Consider the following 26,856-nt stretch of genomic DNA (forward strand, 5'->3'; position numbering starts at 1 on the left):
ATGCAACATTACTCAGATGACAGGATTAACACCATACCCCATGTCAACTATTTTATGCTTGCACATTCATCGCACCTCATACATGTGAATGATTGCATGTTGTCAGTGTTTGCATATTCCCAGTGAAATTTTTTTTTGTACTTGAGGCTAGTAGGAAAAAGGACATGTTTAGTTATATATCAGAAATGGCATACAAAACATTTAATCCAATCAAAATTAAATTCATACATTTTCATTTTTCAAAGCTACTACATCCTGTAGCTCTCATTTGTAGATAATCATACAAAAGACATTTGATTCATGGTCATATGTTAACCACTGCTTATGCAATGAGACCCCTTAAAGGCATAATTTACCATTTGCAGATGAAAGCATTAGTGCTATAAAATAGTTCTAAAATGTGAGTTAGGGATAGAAACAACCACTGTCAAAATTTGAATCCGTATAATCGATGTTAAGTGCTGTTAAATACACAAAATGTGAACAATAGTTATAATAAAAAATTTTCCAGACTAAACCGTATACAGTTACGGTTTATTGAGAAAAACCCTGATATCTCCTTATATTTTAGGTTTTATTGCAAATATTTCATATGGTAGGATGTTTTGTGATACAACAGACCTACACATATGCATCAAATATGATATCTTGAAAATTTTTGAAATCACTGCTCCCAAAGGTAAACTGGACCTTTAATCTAAGAGTAAGGAGGTGTTATTATTAATCATTCAGAGCAATAAGCTCTTTGTAGAATTTGACTATGCATTCAGGTATATTTGACACATGGTTGGTATAATATTTCAGCTTATCTCAGCACCAAATGTCACATAATCTGGAAAACTCACAACATCTTCCTTTTTTTGACCTGCATATATAATCTCTATTTTCTGCCCTCTTTCTGCAGTCATGTTCCGGCTATATGATACAGATGACAACGGCATTCTGGACAGCAGTGTAAGTTTTTAATCCAATCAGCATGAATTATTGTGTGCCATCAATGCACATTTAATTCCTAACTCTGTCAACCCGTTGAGGACAAGCTGATTAAGCATTTCACATAGACATCTGGCTGAGTATTCTTAGGACTAGTCTTTAGCGGGTTAAAGATAATATAAAGTTTTGGTACCTCAAAAGTTTCCCTGAATTTCCTTGTCTTAGTTTGTGTTTCAGGTTAAAGTACCTTTCATATAACTAACACTGTGAGACTTACTCGCCCCAAAGTGCTCTCATGTCGTAGTAATCATGCAATAATGGTTTCGTACCAGTGCCGCCGCCGTACAGCGGCGAGGTGACTAAATGTGACTCGGTCGAGAGGACCTTGGGAGAGCTACACTGAATTGACGGCCAGCGCATGCGCACACAAACATCTTATCTTATCCATCTTATCCTGGATTTGAAATTTGTGCGCATGTGATGTGTGCCAATGCGCTGGCCGTAGTATTCAGTGTATGTAGCTCTCCCAAGGTCCTCTCGACCGAGTCAAATTCAGTCATCAATTCGAACAGAAAGGGACTATTGGCAGAACCAAACGTTGCCCGAAGCATGTTTTCAATACTTCAACTTAAGTGGTAAGTCTTCAAATTGAAGAAATTTTTGGATTTTAAGTTGATATTTACCCAAGATACTAAATCTTTCATGATCCTCAATACTACAATGCGAAGCCCCATTACGCTATGCATATGGGGCTGCTGGTCGCAGTTAATTGCATGATTACTAAGAAATGAGAGCACTTTGGGGCGAGTAAGTCTCACAGTGTTAGTTATATGAAAGGTACTTTAACCTAAAACACAAACTAAGACAAGGAAATTCAGGGAAACTTTTGAGGTACCAAAACTTTATATTATCTTTAATTGGAGGGCATGTCATATCTGTGGTAAAAAGAAATAATGAAATGACATTGATTAAGTCAAGTTGTAATGGTGTCAACTATGTATCACCAATCAACATGAATTACCTCATGTGATTGAAATAAGATAATAGAAAGAGAACAGACCCAATGTGATTTGTCATTACTGAGTTAGTTATAAAAAAGTAATTAGAAGCTGATGGTATGGGTCTTTACTCTTCTTTTTAGATCTGTGTTATTGGTGTTTGGATGCTTTTCATCCTGTTACATGTATTTCCTTAATGTTTTAAGTGGTACAAAACAAGTAATACTCATTTAAGTTTCCCCACAAATATTTAGTTCATTATTTTTAGTTTATCATTGTTTCTTTCTCTTTCAGGAGCTGGACTGTATAGTGAACCAGATGATGCACGTTGCGGAGTATTTAGGCTGGGATGTCACGGAGCTTAGACCAGTAAGGCTCATGCCTTCAAGAGTATACGTAGTATTTTTTTTTTTTTGGGGGGGGGGGGGGGGAGGAGTAAATTGAGAGATTGTGGCTGCATCTAATCACTGCTTTAATCCGAGTAGATTTGTTTCTGCACACATCGTAACCTTTTGTTCTACCCTGCCCCACCCCATTGCTGGCATACGTGGCTGTATCAAGTTGCTTAGATATTTTTTAGCATTACTGTTTTTAGTTCTTTAGAAAAAAAAAAAATCCTCTAAGTGCAACCCGCTGGAGCGAAATAATGTAACAGGTGCAAACAAAAATGCCACTGAGATACAGAAGGGATTAATGGGATTAGATCAGTGCTATTGTGGTATCAGGGTATCTGTGTTCCAAAAGGTTATCAGAGTGTGACCAATGTGTTCAAATATGAACAAAACACAGAAAAGGATTTATAATGTTAGCAAAATCTAAGGCAAAGGTTTGACTGAAATAAATGACAGCCTCAAGTTAGATTCTACCTGCATAGTCTAGTCCTGTGCCCTCTTTTGTTTGAATGGAGCAGAGGTATTAGGTGGAAGTGAAAATAACACAAGGATTAAAAGTTTCAGTTTCATTTGAATGGATAAGGTTGAAAAGAAAACTGCACTCACACTTGAGTGTGTAATTCAGAAATAATTAATATTTCGACAATAAATCATTATCCCCTCAGATGATTGCTTGTTAATCATTCAATGATGTTGACTTTGTGAATGCAAGAATAACTTGAACATATAAATTGACACCCTCAAACAATCTATGGGGGTGTTTGCTTTTTTAGAAAAAAAAAAGTTTTTGGTCATCCCTCCTCAATGCATGTGTTCTCGTCATTTTTTTTTTTCAGATTCTCCAAGACATGATGATAGAGATCGACTTTGATTCAGATGGAACCGTCTCACTGGAAGAATGGATCCGTGGCGGCATGACAACCATTCCTCTTTTAGTTCTCCTGGGCCTTGAATCGGTGAGGGGCGAGTGCTGGGCCCAAGAACCTATAGCCAGTGGTTTCCTGTCACCCTTGCATGCCTTCAAGAGCCAAATTTCATATTTGTTTTTAGAGAAAAAAAATTGCTGTAGTTTTTTTTTTTTTTTTTGGGGGGGGGGGGTTCTTGCAGAATGGAGTACTGTAAAAGTGGATATTTTCGCACAACTATTTTTTCGCGCTCGGCCAGATAAGAAGAGTTTCGCATATTTTTAATTCCACGGAATCAAGACATCAACTTCTGGAAAATATGGCAAGCAAAGATGTTTGCGTGCTTTTATTTTTGCACCAGTTTCTAATTGTGTGAAAATTTCAGCACCGTGAAAATTTCCACTTTTACAGTATGCTATTTCTTATTCTTTTTTTTTTCATACCACAAACTTTTAATCTGCACTGATATAAAAGCATTTCATTGAGCAATCATCGTACTCAATGTAAGATATGGCAGAGACACTGTTTAAAAGTGTCGAACTATGCTGACTGTGAGCTGTATGATGGTGTTTAATAAAACTGCATGAAACACTCAACCATATCACCCCAATCTAATAAACCACTATACTGAACAGTTTATTCTGATGCTATGGTCAGTGGGAATTGTTGAATGTGATAAGTCTGGTCAGTTACAAATGTTCATGCTTGTGAAGCAATCAGCATTTATTTCCTGTCCTAATTTTGTTTTCATAGCTTCATATTCACAAAATGAAAGAGACCCTTCTAGCATGTGGAACATTGCAGCTCAGATTTTTTTAAACTGGAATCAATGCTGAATGGAACCTTTAATATATATATTATATACATGGCATAAAGGTGACGTTTTGTATGGCAAGTTAGTTGTTGTGATGACTTGTAACCTGCCAGGCATGTAGGGTTATATTGTTCAGAGATGTCTGTGATGTTTATGCCATTAAAAATTTATGTTTTTGACCTCTGAACTTAAACATACAAAATTTTCTCCTCTGCGTATTTTACTCTCTCTGTCTCTCTCAATCTCCATCTCTGCTTTCTGTATCACACTTTCCTCTCTCTCCCTCAATATGTACATAAGTCCCTTTCTATATCTTATCTATGTGTGTATTTGCATCCATTTGTCTGTTTGTCTGTCTGTCAGTCTGTCTCTCTCTAGGTATCAGTGCCTGTCAAGCTATCTATCTCTCTGTCAATTTATCAGTCTTTTTATTAATCAACTCAAACAGACTATACAGTATGATCTGTTCAACTGACTGTCTGTATCTACTCACCCATATAATCTGTTTGTGTTTGTCTTAAATTGTGTCTGTAAATGTCAGCAGTTCATCTATCAATTTAATACCTATGCCTCGATATGTGTCTACACATTTGTCTCGATTCACATAATGTAAATTTACATGAGATGTTTTCTCTCTGTTTTCTTCTTCTTTCGCTCTCTCTGTCTCCCTCCCCAGAATGTGAAAGATGATGGGAGCCATGTGTGGAGGTTAAAGCACTACAATAAGCCTGCCTACTGCAACCTTTGTCTCAACCTTCTCGTGGGCTTGGGCAAACAGGGCCTTAGCTGTACATGTAAGCAAAACTCATTGCCTGAACTTTGCAGTGTCATAGAAGGGCAGAGACAGTATTCCAGAAGCAATTCAAGAGCTTATTTTGATGATGTTAAAATCATATTAATATGCGTCCCATCACCACCACCACCACCACCAAAAAAAGAACCCCCCCCAAAAAAAAACAAACAAACAAACAAACAAAACAAAAACAAACAAACCAAACAAACAAACACACACACACACACACACATACACACACACACACACACACACACACAAAAGAAAGTTATGGTCACAGATACCAATATTGTGATTTTTGTATTTTCGAAGTCTCCAGACTTGTCCAATGTTGTATGATTTGTCTAACTTGATTTCCAATGACCTACCACACGAAACTGAGGATGGCAGTCAACAGAGGAACACAGCTTTTAGAAAATCAGCCATAGACTTTAGATGTAGTGGAAACATGCCAGATATACACGTGTTATACAAAAGGTCAATCTGAAACACCCTAGTGACATGCCTCATACAAAAGAAATGGAACATTCTAGATTTCTGAACATTATAAGGCTTTGACGTCAGACTGGAGGTAGTTATGATATCAAACTTCAAAGATTTGAACAAACACCAAATATTTCATCCAGGGTACTGTTTCATGAAAGTTGTCAGCGCTTACAAGTTGTCAGTCTCTGACAATCACCATGGTAACAGTCAGTGACCAGAGCGTCTCAACCAATCAAAACCAAAGATTTTGCTGAAATTGTCGGAGACTGACAACTTGTCAGCGCTGACTAAATTGATGAAACACCCCCCTGATCACCTTTTGTTGCAGTTTTGTGGACTATGAGTCCTGCAACTAAAGAGGTTAGTATATGGCGTAAGCCAGTGCTTCTCAACTGGTTTGCCACAAAGCTCTTTCAGGTGGGCTGAGATATCAGCCAGAATTGCAATAAAAAAAGATTGGTATTCAGTCTAACTATGCCTCTAAAAAAAATTGTGTGAGCCAAAGTTGTTGACCTCGGGTTGAAAAAGGCTGAGAAGCGTGGGTGTAAGCCACATGCTGTTTACTTTACCCAGGGTAATAGAACTAGCACTGCTCTTTTGCAGGGCTACAGCATTTATACAGTGTATGGTCCCTATCACTGGCAAGTGTCCCCACTGTAGTCAAGAGTAGCATCCTGAGTAAAAAAGACCTTATCCAAGAATTAACTCACTGCTTCCTGGAGATTGTGATTCTACACAGACTTAATACAAGACACACCCACTTTCTATTAGCAAACTTGTTGTCTCTTTATAGTTTAAAGCTTAAGTCATTTCATCACTACCATGTACGTATTTCTTACCAAGATCTTTAAATCATGATCATAAGAATCTTGACATTGTCTCGTTAAAAAATACACAAATGCTTTCAAATTAATGAAATTGTAGCATTGAGTTTGTTTTGTTTTTTTATTGCAATTGATTGACAAATTGCCCTACATCGGCACAAGTATTTGTAACATGTATGTATTTAAAGTGTATGTAATATGTAGGGCAATTTGTCAAACAGTTGCACTACAAAACTGCTGTTGACCGTATGAAAGATGTCCTTCAATGGTCATTTCACTTACCTCCCTGACCATTATGTTTGAGATAGTTATGCTACTTGAGTCTGTACAATGGTATGTGTCCTTCTTTGCATATAGTATTACTTGACTCAGTTTAAGTCATTTGAAGTCATTCGAAAGATTTGATATGTCTCTTTTCTCTCTTCTTTTTTCTCTCTTCTCTGTCTCTCTTTTTTCTTCTTTCTATTATTGTCTCTCCACTTTCTTCTCATTGTGTTTGCCTATCTATCAATCTATTTGTCTATCTATCAATCTATTTGTCTATCTATCAATCTATTTGTCTGTCTACCCAATCTCTATATCTGGCCTCCATGTCTTTCACTTTCTCTCTCAATGCTCTCACATTTCTTCCTTTCTTTCCATATCACACACACAATTAATTTGCCCCTGTTTGTACATACGTAGTTTGCAAGTACGCGGTCCACGAGCGATGCGTGCAACGAGCCCCAGCCTGCTGCATCAGTACGTACGTCAAGTCAAAGCGAACGACGAATGTAAGTATGATAGCAGTTTACTCAGCCTTTAACATACACATAGTAGAATATATTGGAATTGTTTCTAGGATGAACTCTGAACAAGGAGAGAAATGAGAAGAATAAATTGCTGATACATTTTTACTGCTCTGTATATTTGTATATCTTGTCAAAGTATTTCTTAGTCTGATTTGACGCAGAAAGAAACTAGGAGAGATTGAAAGAGCTCATTTTTCTGTTGGTGAAAACAGCACCTGTAAATTTTTATTTGTCTGGTATACAAGAATAAGGATAAACAAGGGATTTCTTTGAAGATGTAAGAATTGCAAGGTTAGTCTTGTGAAAGCTAATAAAAATTCACCTTTTCTATTATTTTGTACATCTAACTTGTATTTGTAGTGCATTATCTTATTTTCTTCTGCATCAAGAATACACTCACATCGATAAAAACAGTTTTCTCTTGGCAATTTGTTTCTAAAAATTAAAAGTCTTCAGTGTCAATTGAAATCATGGCAGACATTGACCTTTTTGTTGTTGTTGTCACCCTTGATTCTATCAGTGTTGAGAGGACAATTGCCAGCCAGTATTTAAAGAAATTAATCATTTTGTGCAAAATATTTTGATTAAACCCCACTTTCCCTTCCCAGCATCCTCCACTCCTGATTTTGTACCATTTGCTGTTGGTCATCATAAAAAAAAAAATGAATCACATTCTGCATGCCTGCTGTGTATGAATGCATGATAACGAGAAACTGTGGATACCCTATGGCATGCCTGTTCAGGAGTATTCAATAAATGCATGTGGCTGTGTGTTGACATTTGTGCAATGTCTGTATGAAAGTGATCCACAGGTGTGTGTGGAGAAAAGTATGAAAATACACAAAAACTACAGGCATTTGTACAATAGCATTTGTAATATATGATCTGTCACCATGAAACTCGGGGAAAAATTCACAGGGTTTTCCATATGAGAAGAGAAAAAAAAATAATTTAGTGTTTGAAATCTGAGCTACTTTCTGTCCAGATTCAAGTCCATTTTTAGCTCACCTGAGCCAAAGGCTCAAGTGAGCTATTGCGATCGCCCTTCGTCCGGCGTCCGTCGTGCGTCGTGCGTCGTGCGTTGTGCGTCGTCCGTCGTGCGTCGTGCGTAAACTTTTTACATTTTCATCTTCTTCTTGAAAACCCCAAGACCGATTTTCATCAAACTTGGCAGGTAGCATCCCTAGGGGGTTAGGAACTCAATTTGTTAAAATGGGCACCATGCCTCACCCAGGGGGCCCCCAGGGGGGCCCAAACCCCCCAAAATTAAGGAATCTGTAAAAATCTTCTTCTCTAGAACCAGAAGTGATAGAGCTAAGTTAATACTATGAGTTAGTACATTGATGACTGTAGTTTCAAGTTTGTTCATGGCAGAATCAGGGGTGCCCCCCTTGGGACCCAGGGGAGGGGGGTGGGGAGGGGTCCTAATGGGGCCTAAATTGTACATTTTCATCTTCTTCTTGAGAACCCCTTAACCCATTTTCACCAAACTTGGCAGGTAGCATCTCTAGGGGGTTAGGATCTCAATTTGTTAAAATGGGCACCATGCCCCACCCAGGGGGCCCTCAGGGGGGCCCAAACCCCCCAAAATGAAGGAATCTTTAAAAATCTTCTCTAGAATCAGAAGTTATAGAGCTAAGATAATACTATGAGTTAGTACATTAATGACTGTAGTTTCAAGTTTGTTCATAGCAGCTCCAGGGGTGCCCCTCTTGGGGGCGGGGGGGGGGGGGGGGGGGGAGGTCCAAATGGGGGCCTGAATTGTACATTTTCATCTTCTTCCTGAAAACCTCATGATGGATTTTCGTCAAACTTGGCAGGTAGCATCCCTAGGGGGTCAGGATCTCAATTTATCAAAATGGGCACCATGCCACACCCAGAGGGCCCCATGCCACACCCAGAGGGCCCCAGGGGGCCCCAATCCCCCCAAATTAAGGAATCTTAAAAGATTTGGGCCCTTATTGTACATTTTCATCTTCTACTTGAGAATGCCTGGTCAAATTTTAGTAGAGCTGTGAATAATTTAGATTAGTGACTGCGTGAAAGGTGAACTTGCGATACTCAGGTGAGCGCTAGATCCGCGGGTCTCTTGTTTTTTTTTAAATGAAAAAAAAAGAAGAAGTATATATTAGGTATTTTTCTGCTGTGTTTTGATTAGACCAATCATGTTTAAATGTCTGATATCTTGCACATTTGACTGCATCTAAATTAAATGTTATTATTCTGATCACTTGAATCCTAATTGTTTCTTTGGTAGATTCTTGGAAATCAAGTGGTATAGATCTTTATCATCACAAAGCTTGCAAAGAGTTTGGGGGAATGACGAAAAATGTGACCGGCGACAACGGTTTCAGGCAAAAGTCGGGAATTTTGAAAATTCATTTTTCACTGAATCACATTGCCCATTTCCTAAGCTTTGCATCGATATAAAACACTTGTATTCTTCGGCACCATAAGTGGGCATAGAAAGAGAAATAAAATGCACTTTTAAGTTGTTAGCCTGACAAAATTGCGAGAAAACAGGCTTTGAAGATTCACCTCTTTCTCAAAGACAATGTCCGAGCGGCGATGCGAGGGGAGAATCACCCATCCGTACGATGGTGCCAATCGATGTTAAGCTCCGCCTCTAGCAACCACATCGCCTTCTGATTGGCTTACTGAGAGAGTCAAATTTCCTGGGCACCTTCCTCGAAGCTCAGCGTATGGAGCCGAAAAACAATGCGTTTCGCTCGGGTTTGTTTACAATACGTCTTTCAAGATGGCGAATACGATAATTGCACGTATGATGTACATGTACATGTGTGTGGTGCACGCATTACGCAATGGCATCCACACGCCATGACCGTGTGCATGTAACAGGAGCGGTGGCGAATCCACACATTTACAAATTGCGTTTTCATTGTGGTTGATTTGTCTTTATCATTGGCGACCCTTTTGAAAGCAGAAAATTGCTAGTGCTGGCAAGGGTCACGCTTCCTGTTTGTTTTGCTTTTACAAGACATGCATATGTTGCTTGTTCGGTGGTGCTAATTAAATTAAAACAAACAAACAAACAAACAAATAAACACGACTCATTAGTTTGGTGCAATCTTGACGTGAAGTATTTGAATATAATTAGTCACATGTGACCGCTCCTTTCCTCTCATCTACCTTCCATTGAGTCAGTCTGCTGTCATAATTTTTACTACATGTACAAGTAGACAAATTTGAGAGTAATTATATATTTTTCTTTTCACACGATTATGTCATGCTACATGATTTTTTTTTTCACTTCCGTTGTCGAACATTGCGGTAGAATAGTTTGGATAGAAAGCCAAACGAAGAGCACGCACTATAGAGCGAGCATATATAAACCACTATAGCAAGAACAATGGGGCATGTAATCGTGCACGCGTGGACAAAGCATTCCCCAAACGCTGCAACTGGTGTCTCCGAAAGCCGAATTATGTAAATGTATGCGACGCACCAGCCAATCGCATGCGAGACCCTGCGCCGTAGCAACACTCAGGATATTGGCGCGGCGTTCAAAAAAAGCTCGAAACTGATGAGTGCGATCCAACATAGGGTGCTTAAAATTCCATTTTCGATAGGAAAAACTTAGTCTTATGCTATGAAATTTAGTGAAGATGTAGAAAACATATCAAAGATTCGATTTCTGCAAAAAACCTAAATCCACAAAAATAATGGTCAAAATCTTTGTACCCCACCTAGGAGGGAATTTGCTCTTGCGACTTTTGCCTGAAACCATTGTCGCGGGTCACAAATGGACAAATCACAAAATTCATGTTTTGCAACTTAATAATAGGCTTTCATAGTGACAGGAGTAAAGCCATCATCACAGTAAAACAAAACCTGTAGATTTTTAAGTATTTTGTTTGGCAGGAATGAAAGTTCTGGAAATCTTGACTCGATCCCACCTGATCCCCCTCCCCTCCCCAGAAATTATCATGTGTCTTCATTTTTTTCTGTCTGCATGAGTTTTTGAATGTTGATTTGAAGTTCAGTCAGTGCATGATCAAGATGTCTGTCTCACAATGATAGAGGGCAGCAAACAGCCAGACTACAAACCAGCAGTAGTTCAATTTGCTTTCAGTGACAAGTCAGATCTGTGTTTTGCCATGTGGTTTTCTTGGTCAGGTGACTCTGATGTCATGTGACACATTTAAAAATGTCATATTTATGGAGTGTCAGTATTGTTTTATCATTGCCTGCCTAGCAGAAGGGCCTAAGGTTTGCGCATTTAAAAAAAAAATGGTGATTACATCATATGAAAGAGCTTTCAAAACTATCAACTTTTGTTACAATCAACAAATTTGATTTTTTTTCAGACAAAATTTTATGTTAGGATCCTTCTGCCTGGTAGGCAACATGATGTTCTCAAGTGTCATTTCTGTGATGTAATGCCTCTGTGGACACATTCTCCACATGTCTACCTTTTCATTCAACAAGTAATGGCCATCCAGTTTTTAACATTTGTGAATTTTCACAAATTTGAAGATTTCTTAAAATGATACTGTAATGGCTGATGGTGATAAGACAGATATTATTGCCAAGGTTGTTATGTTATGGAGATACTGAGTCTATTCCTCATGTTGTATTTGCACAAAATCCTGAGTTTTTTTAAACAAAGAAATGTTTGAGGAATTACTGTGCTTTTCCACATGACATCAAAGTCATTTGACCAATGCAGCCATTTTGAAGTAATAGGATGATCTTATTCTCTGCTGTACCATAGCATTTGTTTGATTGGTCCAGTTTCCATTATTCGTATTTAAAAGTCATGTTGGATAACTTACCCCTTACTGTTCAGTTCCAAGTGATATACTATCACTGAATCTTTCTCAGACAAATTGAAACTAGTGAAGGAGGGAGAAACGATATATGGACGGATCAGATGGTGTATGAATCATGTAGCCGTGACAGGCTTTAATTAATGTAATCGTATATGTAGTGTTTCTTGTGTTTGATACGAGGGCAAGTTGTTATATCTTTTTTTCTTTTTTTTTTTATTTCATCATCTGACATCTCTTTTGTTTCCATTATTGCGTTTTGAATGGCCATTACAAGAAAAAGACAGCATAGCCATTTGAAGTAGATGCAGTGTGAAACTATCATTAAGGCGATTTTAATTGACCACTTCAATTTAACTCTGGACTGTTGGATACTTGTGAAGTATGTGTTGAGCACTTGCTGTTGTGTTCATTTCAGGGATACAGACACACACTTCTAGCCATGCCAGTGTCTGTGCAAGTTGTGTTAATATCAATTATTATCTGTTTGTTTCTTCAAAGGCAGATCAATTTTTTCTTCACTCTTCCCTTCACATATTTAGATTTACTTGGTGTAGATGCAAAATGCATGAGCTTCACTTACACATTGAATTTGCATGATTTCTTTATCTTAAAACAGTATCGTGGCTCACTGATGATGATGGCTAGCTCAGTATGTCTTGTTTTTGTTTTTCTACCTTTATATTGACCATGTGATTTAACTTACTTTCATTCCTTAACTATTGCAGCCATGAAATAACTTTTCATACCTTTTTTAATCTCTTGATATTTGTCAAATCATGTGCCTTCTCGTTTTAGCATCTGCAAGTCATAATAACTGGTCAAAAGTTTCATCTCCCAAAATGTCTGAACTGAATTCATTTTAATGCCACAAGTCGCCAGTTTAATGAACAAAAGGCCAATTCCTGGTGAGGAACCATTCCAAATCAATCCGCACACAAATGAGAGTTGACCACCTCCTAACAGATTACTAACCCTCTGTTCGAGCCCCTATTGGTACCAAGAATGCTCTGAAAACAGGGGTCAGTTGATGTGAGATATCTCACATACACTAAAGTCTACTAACCCATACAGGGCCACTGCTGCTGGTAGCATTACAGGGAAGAATTCATTGTTCCCATGGCAACATTGCTGTTACTCAGATTGTTGGTAGTCAACAATAAAATCAAAGCAATGCAATATATATCTATTTCACTAGTTTATTTTTTAGATGAAGCAAATAGTTGCATACACCTTTTTACATTCATGTTTGTGTGGGAGACATGCATGGGATGTTCTATTACAAATGGAATATTATCAAATCAAATTACTTGCCCTCTCTGCTTCCCTTGAGTGGCCACTACTCACAGGTTTGACTGTGATATGTGAATAGGATAAATGTAACTCCCAAGAATAGGTAATTTTGGTATAAACAGTTCAGAACCCAAATGTGATTATAGTATTTTTATGTAAAACCTCCACTGCCAGTCCATTGTATATATCTCATATGAATGCAATCCCTGATCCTCCTGCCCCCAAGATAGTGGTCATTTCAAATAATGATCGTAATCCAATTTAAAAAAAAAAAAAAAAAAAAAAAATCTGGCTTCCGTAAGGGAGAGGATAATGAGGAATGTTTGGCATACATTTCTATTTTCAACGTATGTCTTGGAGTAATATAAAATTCCAATGCCAAGAAGAGAGAATAGTATGAACATGAGTGAACTTGATGTCTGGTACATGGTTGGGCTCTGTAGTTAAAGGGATTGTTTCGTTAAAAGATTCTGCACCCTCAGTATCAGTTCACTGGGTGATATTTTGCTCTTCGTTTAACTGCTCCATATCATTTGTACTGCATGCATTGTGCATTTGCAACATGTAACCCTCCTGGGTTTTGTTTTGTTTTGTTTTTTCAATTTGCATTATTTTCTCTTTGGTTGAAATTAAATTCACATATTTTGCACCCATTCACATGCCATGCACAGTCCCATCCATTCATCCTCATGTTTGTGTTGCGCAACTTCGCCAATCTGTCCGTCAACCACCCCGCCCTTTTGTGCCAGGTCCCAGGTGCACATGGTAAATTAACAAGCTCTCTCCCTTTTATGGTAAAGACATGCATCACATACATGTTCTGGACTAACAATGTTGATCATTTTCTTTTGCCCCTCATCTTTTTCTTTCATCCTGCATGTCTTAATCCCACCGTCCTTCATTCCCACAATGTGTAAGTTGCACTGTGTGTACAGTAATGATGATATTGATAATGTCTCTGAACCCAGTTGGGACTGTTCAGAATAGTGTGACTATTGTTGGTAAATCCATGTGTGTAGTAAATCTGAGATGTTTAAAATGTCCATCTGGTAGGATACATTTTACCACAAAAATTGATCCCTTTGGATGGTGAAAAAGAAGAGAAAGAAAGGGGACTGCAAAAAAGTGAGATTACTTGATTCCCAAGGCTTAAAATACTCAGTTTAAGAAAACACCTTACCTAGGACATCAGTGTTTATGCATTGACATACATAAAAACACAGATCCGTAGTTACTTGAGTTACGCTTATTCTTTATTTTTTTGCTCTTTTTTTAAAAGCATTGTTCCATCACACATCTGCCTCTACAGTGATGTTTTGCTGATGAAAATGCAAAGTCAAATGTTAGTGAGGTTGAGGAACTGAAGATGGAAGGGACAGCCATTCTACTTCTCTTGCCATTTTGATATCAACAATGAAGCAAATTGTGACAGTAGTATTTAATAATACTGTCTGCTGTTGCCACCACTTATTTGAGAACAATAGGGCAATATCACAACAGCATTTCCAAAGTTTTATTTTGACCCCTAAAACAAGATGAGACCCTAGTCAAACAAGACATTTCTTTTATCAGATATTTGTAGAAAATAGAAACTTATTTTAAAGTCTATCTTATGAAATTTCAGTAAATGCAGATCCAAACATAGCTGTCCATGTGAAAAAAAACCTAAACAAAACAAAACACCAAACCATAACCAGTCAACAAAACCATGTGTGTGGTGGAATATTCAATAGTAGCTTAGAGGATTTTATGCCAGACAATACATCATATAGTCCATGATTGATGAGGTTGTGTAATTATATGCTGTGCCATATGTTTATTAAAACACAAATTGGCTCTACAACTCTTTTATGAAATTCATACACATGGTCTATTATAAAGCTTTCTTGGGATATTTAAGTATGTGCAAGTGATGGGATTATGTAAGGCTTATGTATTGAAATATAGGTAATATACCACAGACTTCTGTAGAGCTAAAAATCAGGACAAAGGTTTTACTCCTATATACCCTCCAGATCTAATAACTGATGGTGACTGTATACTAAAATCTATCCATCTATATTGTAATGGTCCCAGCTGGGATTTTTGGTGTGAAGTGTCTAACTCTGTGCAAAATTCCATGCACATTGAGTAACCCTGAATTTATTGACTAACTATTGTATATCTTCAGACATGTCTGTAATTCACAAATCAGAGAGATATTTCTATCCATCTTTAAGTTTTACTTATTTCGATAAAAATGATACCCTGTGACTATTTCAAACAAATCATGTATATAAAAGCTAACAACTTGGTGTATATTTACACTTGCAACTTAGATCAATATCTTGTGCAGGGGAGCTGCTTTTGATGCCACCTAAAGTTATATGTCGATGTGACTCTGATTTAATTGTCTGATAAAAAGAAATACCCGGCAATGATGCATATGGGACTATGTATAAAGGAATTTGCTATGGTATGCTGATTATATGTGTTGCAATATGGCAGTTTCCTTTGTATTGCAATTATTGTTGGCAATTATGAATAGAATATTATGAATGCTTATAGTCCTAATTTGTGAGGAAGAAAAAAAAGGATGTGCATTCACTGATATGGCTGTTCTGAGCAACATATCTCTGCTAGATGGTTCATGTAATGTTGCAGAAGATTACCACACTTTTTGCCTTAGGTACCATACTTTTTGCCTTTAAATAGTTCTAAGCCTGTGCTTTATCGAGTTACCAGGGTATGTACACGAGAAGAACAGAATCCATGAATGCAGACACATTTGTTTATGTACAATTTTGTCGTCAGGTTATAATTAAAAGTTTGAAAAGTCTGTAAAAATATTTAAGTCTCATCTGATACGAAGTCACAGATTACCCGACATCTTATTATGACAGTGGCTCTTTTCAAAATCACATTTGTATCTCTACTGACAAGAATTCTTACAATTATAAAACTGTATTTCAATAGGGAGAAAAGGGTGTCAGAAAGATAAGGGCTTTACAATACCAAAACTGGCTCCTGTGACTATAACTATGAAGGGATGTAAAAACTTGTAAGATTGTGTGTTATACCTAATCATATTACTTACAAAATGTCCATGCTTTCAATGTTCAGTATAAGGCTGACTTCACTTTGTGCCAAAGGTGACTTTAGCAAAATCAGAATGGTGGAAGTCTCACTAAAATTACCTGAAAAACAAATTTTCTCAACCTACACATTTGGTTGCATGTACATGTAGATTTATCAATAATTTTTTCTTCCTTTTTTTGCCAGTAATTTTGTGATAGTTACTTTAAGTCCACACCTTAAAACAATGATCATTTGCTAGATCACAAGAACTCCAGAATGACTTCCTTTTTTTTCTTGTGTAATTAAAAAAGACAAAAGTAAAGATTTTTTCATAGGTCAATAAAAGATCTCTGAGGTGATGATATCATCACTTAATTTTTGCTTGAATATGTGACCATGATATGTGTCACTGATTTATAAAAATGAGAGGTTTTTCGTTTTGTGATTGATTCGGGGTATAATCTGGAGGAAGCTTTAACTGTTCTATTTGTTAATGATGACAATCTCATTATCAACTTGAGCATGAAGGGGCGGGGATGTCCTTCAATCCTTGATGGTGTGGTAACTCGTGGGCAGTAGGAATTGGGTTCTAGTGATCTCTTCAGAAAACATTTACATCTGAGCATTCTCTTAAGCTTAATAATGATAATAGTAATGATAATAATAAGAAGAAGGAGAAGAATAGTAATAGTAGTAGTAATAGTAATAATGATAATAGAGGCCACATACATACCCAAGAAAAAATATGTGGTGCACCGTTAATCCTTCTACTACCCAACGTTCTAGTGTAACAGAAGCCTTCAAAGATTTCAAAGAGGATCATTGATATTGTTATTATTATCATTGTCACAATTACAATAATAAGGATAAGTCAAAGAATAGAATTACAACTGAGCATCAGTTATAACTTTTTGTTCTGTTTCTTTAGAATATCAGCCACTTTATCCATAAGATAATTTCTGTTTATATCAAAATGATAATAAGACTATGCCTCATACACAAATGTGTTTCAACCAGAAGAGTAGTGCATGCAATGTGCAAATCCATGAGTGTCAAAATAGTTGATCTTCAATACATTTTACATAGAAAGGGACATTTCTGTTTCCGTAGATCTTACTTTCCACAAGTTCACCACAATACTATAATAATCACGTTTTTAGAAGTGCAGTCTGAATACTGGTGTAGCACATTTTTAAAGAGTTATTGCAATACTCATTTGTCATTCTTTCTCCATTTTTTCTCCTTTCTTTTTCCCCCTCTGTTGCCAATCTCGCTATATCAACCTGTCACCTTCCATGATTGCACTGTATTTCTTATATCTCCTCTGTCTTTCTATCCTGGCATCTCTCTCATTCACTGTTTTCATCGCTTTTCCTCCCCCCTTTTTCCAATCATTCACAACTAACCTCTCCGTTCAATCTAATGTCATTAAAATCTTGTTCTGTTCCATATTTTTTCCATCTCTCATCTTTTTGTTCTGTAATTCTCTCTCTCTCCTTTTGTTTTCATTTTTATTATGTTCTTCTCCTTCATTTCCTTCTGTTCTCTCTTTTTTCTATTGTTTCTATTTTTTTGTTGACTTTTATTACTTTCCTTCATCATTATTGCTCTAACCTTGCTTTAAACATTTCTAATTCACGTTATGTCTCTTTTCTTCCTTGTTCTCCATCTTTGTCTCCTATTCTTTTTTTTTTTTTGTATTTTTCCTCTGGGTTTTATGTATCTGTTGCCTTTTCCACCTTTTTCTCTATATGTGTATCTATCTATCTATCTATCTATCTATCCATCTATCCATCCACATCTGTGCCTGTCAATCCTTCTGTCTAACTATCTGTTTCTATATCTCTCCTGCACACATACGAACATTTGTTTTCTCTCACTCTCACTCACACCTTTGTCTCATGGGCTTATTGTATCTCTCCCTCGACCCTCCTGCTGTACTGCCCTGCACCTTCCAAATCCTTCCTTTTCTACAAACCTGTAGCAACCCAAAAATCTGTCCCGCAAGGATGCCGAGATTTGGGGAGAAGTACCGGTAGGTGGCAAGTCATTTAATTTGTGTTGTTTGTCAAATTAATTATCTGTTTCTTTTCGGGGTTTTCTTTTCTTCTCTAGCTGTATTTATTTTTTTTTTTGACAAGTTTTAAATGTTTTTGTGGAATGTCTGTATTTTGTGTTATCTTTACATCATCCTTGCTTATGTTTTTGTGTCCCTCCTGTGTTTTTTCTCCCAGGAAATGATTTCTTCATCACTTTTCCACATTTTTTTTTGCCAATCAGAGAGAGAGAGCAAGAGACAAACACAGCCATCATCACTAAAATCATGCCATTAGACCAATGAAAAACAGGTGCAGATTTTGCATTTAGAATTAGTTCAGTTTTCACTCTCTACTATGCCTGTCATCCGAGTAGAAATTCATCACCCATGCTGCATGTCTTTTGAAGTAATAATTGAAGTAGAAACTGTCTGTATTTTGTTGAAACAAGATTTATCTGCCCTGAAATTTTGAAACACTAAAAAAAAAAGGTAGTATTTAGTGTCTTCGTATAATGAAAGATTTTGATGAAAAATATGGTATAGCTGCACATTAAAAGTTAGCATTACATATCCTGTCAGTTTTAATCACATTCTTGCAGTATATTCTGTAAGCACACATTCTATCATGCTTGATATCATTGTTTGAAGGAAAATAAAAAGTTTGAAGATTGTTTGTGTATTTTTTTTTCTCATTCACCAGAATAAGATTCCACTATGCCAGTTTGACTAACATGTACACGTTGCTCGAAAGTCAGGTGTGATATATGTTTTAACGTCACTCCACACACAGCTTACAATGTAAGACAATAAGAGTTCTGGCACCACATTATGTTTATTGCATCAGTCCCTTAATGATACTGAATTGTCTACCAACTTAAAGTAAAATATAGATGAGCTTGTATATGTATGTTTTAAGAAAATAAAATGAAAATAATGTGGTATTCAAGGTGCCCTGCTATGTATGTGAATACTTCCCATGTGAATACAGTGTTTGTCACTACTGAAAAGGACATAGTATATCTTGCTTAGATGTTGATCATATAAACTTGTGTCAACTTGTACATTGGATGTTGTTGTGTGTTTGACATGCATGTTCATATGTTAAACTGTTTGACCCAGTTTTTTCCTTGTGTTATTTCCTCTTCATGTGATGTGTTGATTTTACGGTTGGCAGTGTTTGAATATCAAACAAGTTGAAATAGAGTACTGATAATCTGTAGATACATGGCGCAGCCTTTTACTTTAGCTTCAGATTTTTTTTTTTTTTTAAATGACAGCCGGAGGACAGAGTATGTCTGTACCCTCCTTGATTTTTATCCATTAACATATACAACTCAATGTCATGTAGACACGACTGGGTGTAATCAAAAGCAGTGTGTTCAGTGCATGGCGCATTGAGATATACATAGTTGTCAAAGTTCATGCACCTGACCCTGTAGGCCTACCTTATGCTACCATAGCATTGTTCATGAAATCCAGGTGGAATGGCAAGATTCAGAGATTCCTTTTGAAAGAGCAGCTCTCCCCCCCCCCCCCCCAAAAAAAAAAGAAGCTGTCAAGGAGTAAAAGATATTATGGTATGACATCAGGGGATTTTTCCATGGGACTGCAGTGCAGTTTCAGTGACACATAATACTGGGTGGGTTGGGCAATTGTGGCAGGAGTTCTGTGGTGAATTGAATGACTGCCAATAAAAAAAAAAAGAACTTGGCAAGTTGGGACGAAGTGTATGAAGAATGGCACTGGTTCAAACAATCTGACTGATGATGAAGGAAGTTACTAAGAGTTATCACAACAGCCTGTTTGGTTTTATAACAATTAACATATAAATAAGAACTATTTGTGTTATAAGGATACAACATCAAGATATACAATCATACCCAGTAGTCGAGTGAAACCAGACTCGACTTGAAGAATGTTTTCACTTCCTCATTGCAATAGAGAGTACAAAGTTTTTCTGTAATAGAACTCTTCACCTCCTACGGTGATGTTGTAAACTGCCTTTTCAAAGTGAAAAATCATTCAAACTGGGGGTGTTTACCAAAAAGAAGAAAAAAAAGAAGGAGTCTGTTAGATGTATGAGGTATGATTTGATACAGTAATATGCATTCTTTTTTACAATATATCGTCGGCCGTTTCACGAACCGACATATGTGGTAAATTTCGAGCAACTTTTCACTTTTGAGGTTTTCATATATTCTTAATGTACATATAAAGATCTACATACGAATTAAGTTTGGTAGCATAAAAACACCAGGAAATATGAAAAATCACTCACGTCTCTTTAAAAAAGAGGCCCTTAGGTGAGGTGAATGTTTCACGAACTGACGCAAAGCAATGCGTCTATGGGAAATAAGCGTGCGGCGTAACTTTGCGCACAGCGAAACGACGTGGACAATGTTTAGCACAGGACCCTCAAACCCTGACACGTCAAGGCGGCAAAATAATATGACTCTACGGCTGACAGTGTGTACAGTTGCTATACAATCAATGAATAAAAATTCCGTCCGCCAGTGCATGATACATGTCCGCATTATATTGCACACAATGTGTTTCGCGCTGTACAACTCGAGTTCCACTTAATATTCAAAATATATAATCAAAATTGCTTCATGCATTTGAAGAAAAGTGGAACTGAAGAACTCTTTTTTGAAATTTCATTTCTTTTTTCAAAAAAAAAAACATTAACGGATTATTTTCCTGACCAGTCCTTATAAATATTCAAATAAACGAGTTGATGATGTCATAGCCTAACAATTTCTCAAGTATGTTATGCATGAAATTCGGAAAAATTATTATTTATAGCTAATACAAGTAAAAACGTGTTCCCATACCAAGATATATCAGTGTTAGCATCTGTTCTTTTTTTTTTCTTTTCTTTTTTTGGTGTTTCTAGGCAAGTTTCGTATTTGTAATGCTGAAAAATTAGATTAGTTTGTTTTTTTTTTTTTCATTTCTGTATGTGAAATAAATAAGAAATTGTACGTGAGGGCATGACCTTGTCAATTTTCTGTTTTGAATTCATAACGACTGGTCAAGAAGTGTTTTCCGGGGGGAAAAAAAGGTAAAATTTCAAAATGTCATATCTTCCTTATTTCTTATCCGATTTCTGCCATTTTGTATTGATCTGTAGGGAATATATTTTTCCTTTTATTTCTATAAAACTGGGTCTGAGGGCAGATGTCTCAAAATAGGATGCTGAACAATTTCGCATGAATATGTCTATATACCTAATTCTATTTACAAGAATTTTACATTTTCTTGTGAAGATATCGGATTTCATGATGACGATTGATTGCTTACCTTTTTCACTTTATTCAAAATATACTCTTAGAGATATAAATTGTGATTAATGAAAAGTGACATTAGTGATAAAACAAAATGAATCTGTTACTTTGTAAATATATCTATCTTGTTTGTGTAACTATATTTAGAAGCATCACTTCATTGTAATCAAGAAAACAAGATGCTAGAATTAGTTCACCGACATGATTTTAACGCCATTGGTGCCAGTGTCTAGCAATTGTTAGAACTTCACAGAATGAAACAAAATTAGCAATGACAACAAAGCCATGATACAGCCCTTTTTTTTCCGAGTTCAAACACATTCAAGAACTATAATCTCTTCATCACAAGTCATTGCATGATTTATTGCCCATAAGTGGAGATTCACCATAAATGGGCCTACAAAATCTCAGAATGCACGCTACCAATATAGTCGTACGCACTGTTACGATGATTCTGTACAAAATGCTGAAATGCACATGCAGCGTCCCATCTGCGTCAGTTCATGAAAGGTATTGGCGGCAGTTGTAACGAAAAACATGGGAGGCATAGAGGGATGCGTCAGTTCGTGAAACGCGCAAGCGCGTAAAACGCAACATTTTCGTCAGGTGTCACTTTCGTCGGTTCATGAAACAACCGACGATATTATTCATCCAAGTTTTTTAAAAGGCTTGTCTAATAGTTAAAAATAGCTAAAAGTTTATACAGTCTTTATTTAGCATTCTCCACTTGTAGATGACATGAACATTTATAACTGGTCAGTATCTATGGGTGGACATAGATGGGAAGAGATACATACATACATACATACATACCTGTACATAGCAGAATAGATAAGTATAGAGAGAAGGAGGGGGAGATAGGGCAGTCCTGGAGGATGGATAAATAGAATCTGGGGAATTCCCCTAATCCTCCCCCTACCATTCACACCCCACCCCACCCATTCCCTTCCCCCTTCCCCCTTCCCCCTTCCCCCTTCCCCCTTCCCACCCTCCCTTACAATGCATTACATTCATAACTGATGCAGAAAGCTGTATATCCAACTTTTGGTGTACACCTGGGGTTTGAGGGAATAAGAGTGCTTCCTACTACACTCCCACACAGTGATGGTAGCCACTGGGAACCCATCAGTATTGAGTTTTTTTCACTCCCAAAATACCACGATCCTAGTTGCACAAAAGGGGGGTGCATGAGATCGACGGTCGTCAACAAATTTTTTCCACCAGACTCAATAGGGAGTCAGGATAATGTAGGACATGGCAGACCAAAGATGACATGAATTGGGACTCCGGGGGCTTTGGTGTGGCACAAAAGGATGAAGTATTTGTGCTGTGACTCAAGCCTATTGTTGTTACCTATTTCAGGGCTATTTGTAGTTCAGACATCATTATTCAGTGATTGTATTCTTTGCTGGAGAATGCATGTCTAGCCACAGACGTGAGCATAAGGCGCTAATAATTCTCATTCTGTTGGGAAAGCCGAGGTACATTGTACAACTTTCCATGACACTGCAGATCTGCATTGCACTTTACAACTGTATGTATTTTATCATTTTTTGTCATTGCATGTAAATGTTTGGTTTTTTTTTTTGATAATGAGGGACTGTTCAAACATTTATGCATACGAGTTAAAGTAATGTATTAATGGATTTCGGCCCATTATAACCATCAGCTATCAGTTGTCAAAAAACTGTATGCCCTAATATTCTGGTTCTTTCCAATTTTCATGTTTTCTCTTTGTTTGCTGCCAAACCCTCGCTGCAGAATACTAGTGTTGTTGCATGTGTGTGGGTGTATATGTGTGTGTTTCTGTGTTGTATGTGTATGTGGGAGTGTGTGTGTGTGTGTGTGTGATATTTTACGCACATTTGGGGAGAGGTTTTGTGCAACGTACTGGCACATCATTCGTAATAGTTGGCAAGCATCCCTGATTCTTCAAAAGACTCCCTAAGACCAAATGGTAGAGAAGAGATATGAATATATCTCTTCACTTTCTGACAGGGAGAGTGTAAAAGGGTCCCTTTATTCTTCTACTGTGATGCATGTAACACACAAGTACTTCCATGATTGCCCTTATTTTCTTGTAACTCCCTTATTGTCCTATATGAGTGTTGGCAGCTCAGCTTTTGTAGCTGCAAATAATGGCCTACGAAGATACCTCGTCTAAAATGATGTTCAGGTGTCACTGCCAATGTTTCATGCAGCCAGTGAAATGGACTGTCTCATTTGTATTTCAAGTCGATAGAAATTGCCCTCACACATTTGAAGGAAATGTACAGAAATTCAAGAAACGTTTTCCATCCTGTGCTGAAACATGAAGCGTGCCATTTTCAAAGCCAAATACCGTCTTCCGCATTAAAAGTAAACAAAATAAAAAAGTAAACAGACAAAAGGGAAAATGAGGAGGTTTTGCCAAGTACGGTTAATACCACAACTCTGTGGCTGCTACTTCCAGTTAGGCTGTGTTATGATATGGGATGTAATGAGGAAGTCATGGTAAAACATGCGACAAATTTATAGATCATGAAGTATATTGTGTTTGCTGTCGTTTGACATGAGCTCAGTGATGCTCGATAATACCCTTTTTATTATTTGATGAATATTTGTGAAATAAATGTCTGTGACAATCTGTAAATTGGAAAATGGAGAGTTGACAATCAAATCTGGGAGAAAAAAGATACTTATATTTTTTCAATGTGTAAAGGAGGTCATTCCTCCTCTGATCCTACATATCTATCCTTTCCGCCCAACTATATACACCATAGAACTACTGAGGTCAAATGGCATGGCTGATTTGACAAGCATTTCACACATGGTTTTGTTTGTGTCATAAATATATTGAACCTTACTTTTTAGGCCATATGGTATGTAGTATAAGCAGTTTTAGTGTTCTCTCTATTGTCTAGCATAGAAGCAGAGCTGCCATCTCATTCTTTTTTTTATGTATTATTTTATTGGGGGGGGGGTTTCTTCAAAAATTTGAAACTTTGTTGTTTTTTATTTTAAAAAATGTTTTTTTCCCTTGAAATTGATTCAATTTGCTTGGTATGTCCAGTCTGTCCACTTTTGAACCATGGTATTTTTGTGGTCAAGTTAGGTTTGTATTTTCTTACTGTGCGTAAGTACATTTTTAATTCTGAAGCGGCCCTCTGATAGAAGGTTAGTGAAATTTGTGCACCTGCACACATGCTAGTTATAGAAGTGTAGTGTGTCTGTGTTTGTGTGTCTACATGTATGTCTTTGTCTGGTGGTTGTATGTTTGGGTTTGGACCATGATCATCACAATATTTGGCATAAGAGTATGTGTGTATGTATCTCACCAAAATTTCCCTTGCCCATCTCCCTCCTCATATGTGCTGGTCCGTCGCCGATGACCCACTAGATCATGAACCACCACTGGGTGGAGGGCAACTGTCCGGGCAAGTGCGACAAGTGCAAGAAGTCCATCAAGAGCTACAACGGCGTCACTGGCCTTCACTGCCGTTGGTGCAAGATCACGGTGAGTGCTTGCATAAGAGCCAGCAGGGAAAATTGGTAGAGGTGCCCCACTTTTGGGGGGACACGTGTCCCCTGTAATGGAGGGCACCAAAATAATTTTAGGATTATGCCATGTCTGTGTGAGGAATACTTGCCTCCATTTATCTATTCCCCCCCCCCCCCCCCCCATTAAAATGTTGCCAACATATTTGAGGATTGGCAAAATAAAAATGAATGATGTTTGAATTATGGCTGATATAAGTCAGTCAACCGGCAGGCCTCCGAAAAGACGCTTATTTTATTTTCAGCGCGGTCGCGGTGACCTTCACATGACGTCTCGAACCGAAGAAAACATCCCCTTTTCAAACTGCGATATCTCCATGACTAATCAATGCTTTTGAACGATTTCTTTTGCATCTTTATGTTTAAGGACAAAATGTACTAGACATGTAAAAATAAAAATTTTCCTCACTCAGAAAGATATAGTAAATGGAGGATAAAAGTGAGATCAAAATCACAAGATCAAAAATTGAGAAAGGACTGTATATTTCAATATCATTTGCTTCTGAGCCCACTAAAATCATACATCATTCGAAGCGAAATTTATCTAGGTTTTCAGAAATACCACTATTTTTTAACCATTGCTTGTAGAAGGGTCAGGATCCAGCAAAATAGCATCCATGTACACATCCAAAAATGCTCAAAACTTGGCGAAGTCGCAGACGACCTTAGTTAGCCAATCACAACCCCGCGCTGTGACATCATTGGCATGGCGATTCTGCTGAATGAACGAGGGCAACTCGAAGCACTCCAAAAACGCTAGAATCGCTTCAAATTCTGTTCATTGTTGCTTTTTTGTGTAACAATTATCAGAATGATATTTTCTGTCTTTTTTTTTTCTTATATCACTGTCGTAAATGAGAGAAAATGACTCACGTCCACAAAAACTTACATCAGTCCCACATATTGAAAATTGTGCTGTTCAGTTGCACTACCAGGGGGCCATACCTACTGTATAGCTCGGCCTTGGTCGTGTGATCGTGTACATCACGACTTGTTGACAAGATACAAGTGTTGCCATGTAATTGTTGTTTTGATATATCTAGTTAAAATGGGTATCTGATTCTACACAAAAATCAACAGTGGCCAAGATAAAACTTACAGGTTATAAACCCTGTCAGACTTTTATACTTTTTGTGAATGAATCGTTTGTTATGAGTTATATGGCACCGGTATGCAGTCGGTGGGGGAATGGTTAGCATCTTCAGGGAATTTACCGACACATCTGCACAAGAAACATACAACATATCAAATTCGGTAGAAGCATGCATATCACACACACACACACACACACACACACACACACAAGGGTAACTAATTGTCCTGTAATCGAGTTAATGACGACTACCGTAGTTGAGAAAATACTGAACAAGCATAGCTGTGCTATTCAATGTGTTGATTAAACAAGTTTTCTTCAAATTACACATGTATATAGGAACTGTATTCTGGTTATAATTATTTGTTTGTCTTGAATTTTGACAAGCTTCTTTTTTTGATAGTTGTGATTATTTGTTATATTGCGTGTTGAATTGTTGTTATTTATTAATAGGCTTCTAAATTTCAACCGCTGATTAGAAAAAAAAATCTATGTAGATCATTTCATTGAGATTATACTTAAATGAAAATGTGTGACTGTAAATATACACAGCTTTAAATGGGCAAAATATAATCACATCCTTGTCACACTTTATACAATGTACATTTGTGAATAATAACATTTGATGGTACATGTACAGTTTATGAAGGGATAAGCCTATACCAGGTAGTGCTGGCGGTGGAGGTGGTCGAAGTCTTCAGGGAATTTATCAACATACAAACTGATATTCTCATTCTGCATTGGAGACATGCAACACACTTTTTTCCCCAAAAGAAACATGCTCATATAAAACACAAGAAGCAAGTCCTTCCAATCATCACAAAA

At 37.2% G+C, this 26,856-nt stretch overlaps 1 protein-coding gene across 1 annotated transcript in view; it reads left to right on the forward strand.

The window, feature by feature from the left end:
• LOC140237871 (diacylglycerol kinase beta-like) overlaps nucleotides 1-26,856 on the forward strand; it is a 124,106-nt gene that overhangs the window by 58,377 nt on the left and 38,873 nt on the right. The window contains exons 6-12 of the mRNA XM_072317803.1: nucleotides 905-954; nucleotides 2,226-2,300; nucleotides 3,160-3,279; nucleotides 4,719-4,836; nucleotides 6,830-6,918; nucleotides 18,061-18,111; nucleotides 24,781-24,897. Coding sequence (XP_072173904.1) covers nucleotides 905-954; nucleotides 2,226-2,300; nucleotides 3,160-3,279; nucleotides 4,719-4,836; nucleotides 6,830-6,918; nucleotides 18,061-18,111; nucleotides 24,781-24,897 — 620 coding nt within the window. The remainder of the gene's footprint in view (nucleotides 1-904; nucleotides 955-2,225; nucleotides 2,301-3,159; nucleotides 3,280-4,718; nucleotides 4,837-6,829; nucleotides 6,919-18,060; nucleotides 18,112-24,780; nucleotides 24,898-26,856) is intronic.

Source organism: Diadema setosum, chromosome 14 (assembly GCF_964275005.1).
Source record: "Diadema setosum chromosome 14, eeDiaSeto1, whole genome shotgun sequence".
In the NCBI taxonomy this organism is placed as follows: domain Eukaryota; kingdom Metazoa; phylum Echinodermata; class Echinoidea; order Diadematoida; family Diadematidae; genus Diadema; species Diadema setosum.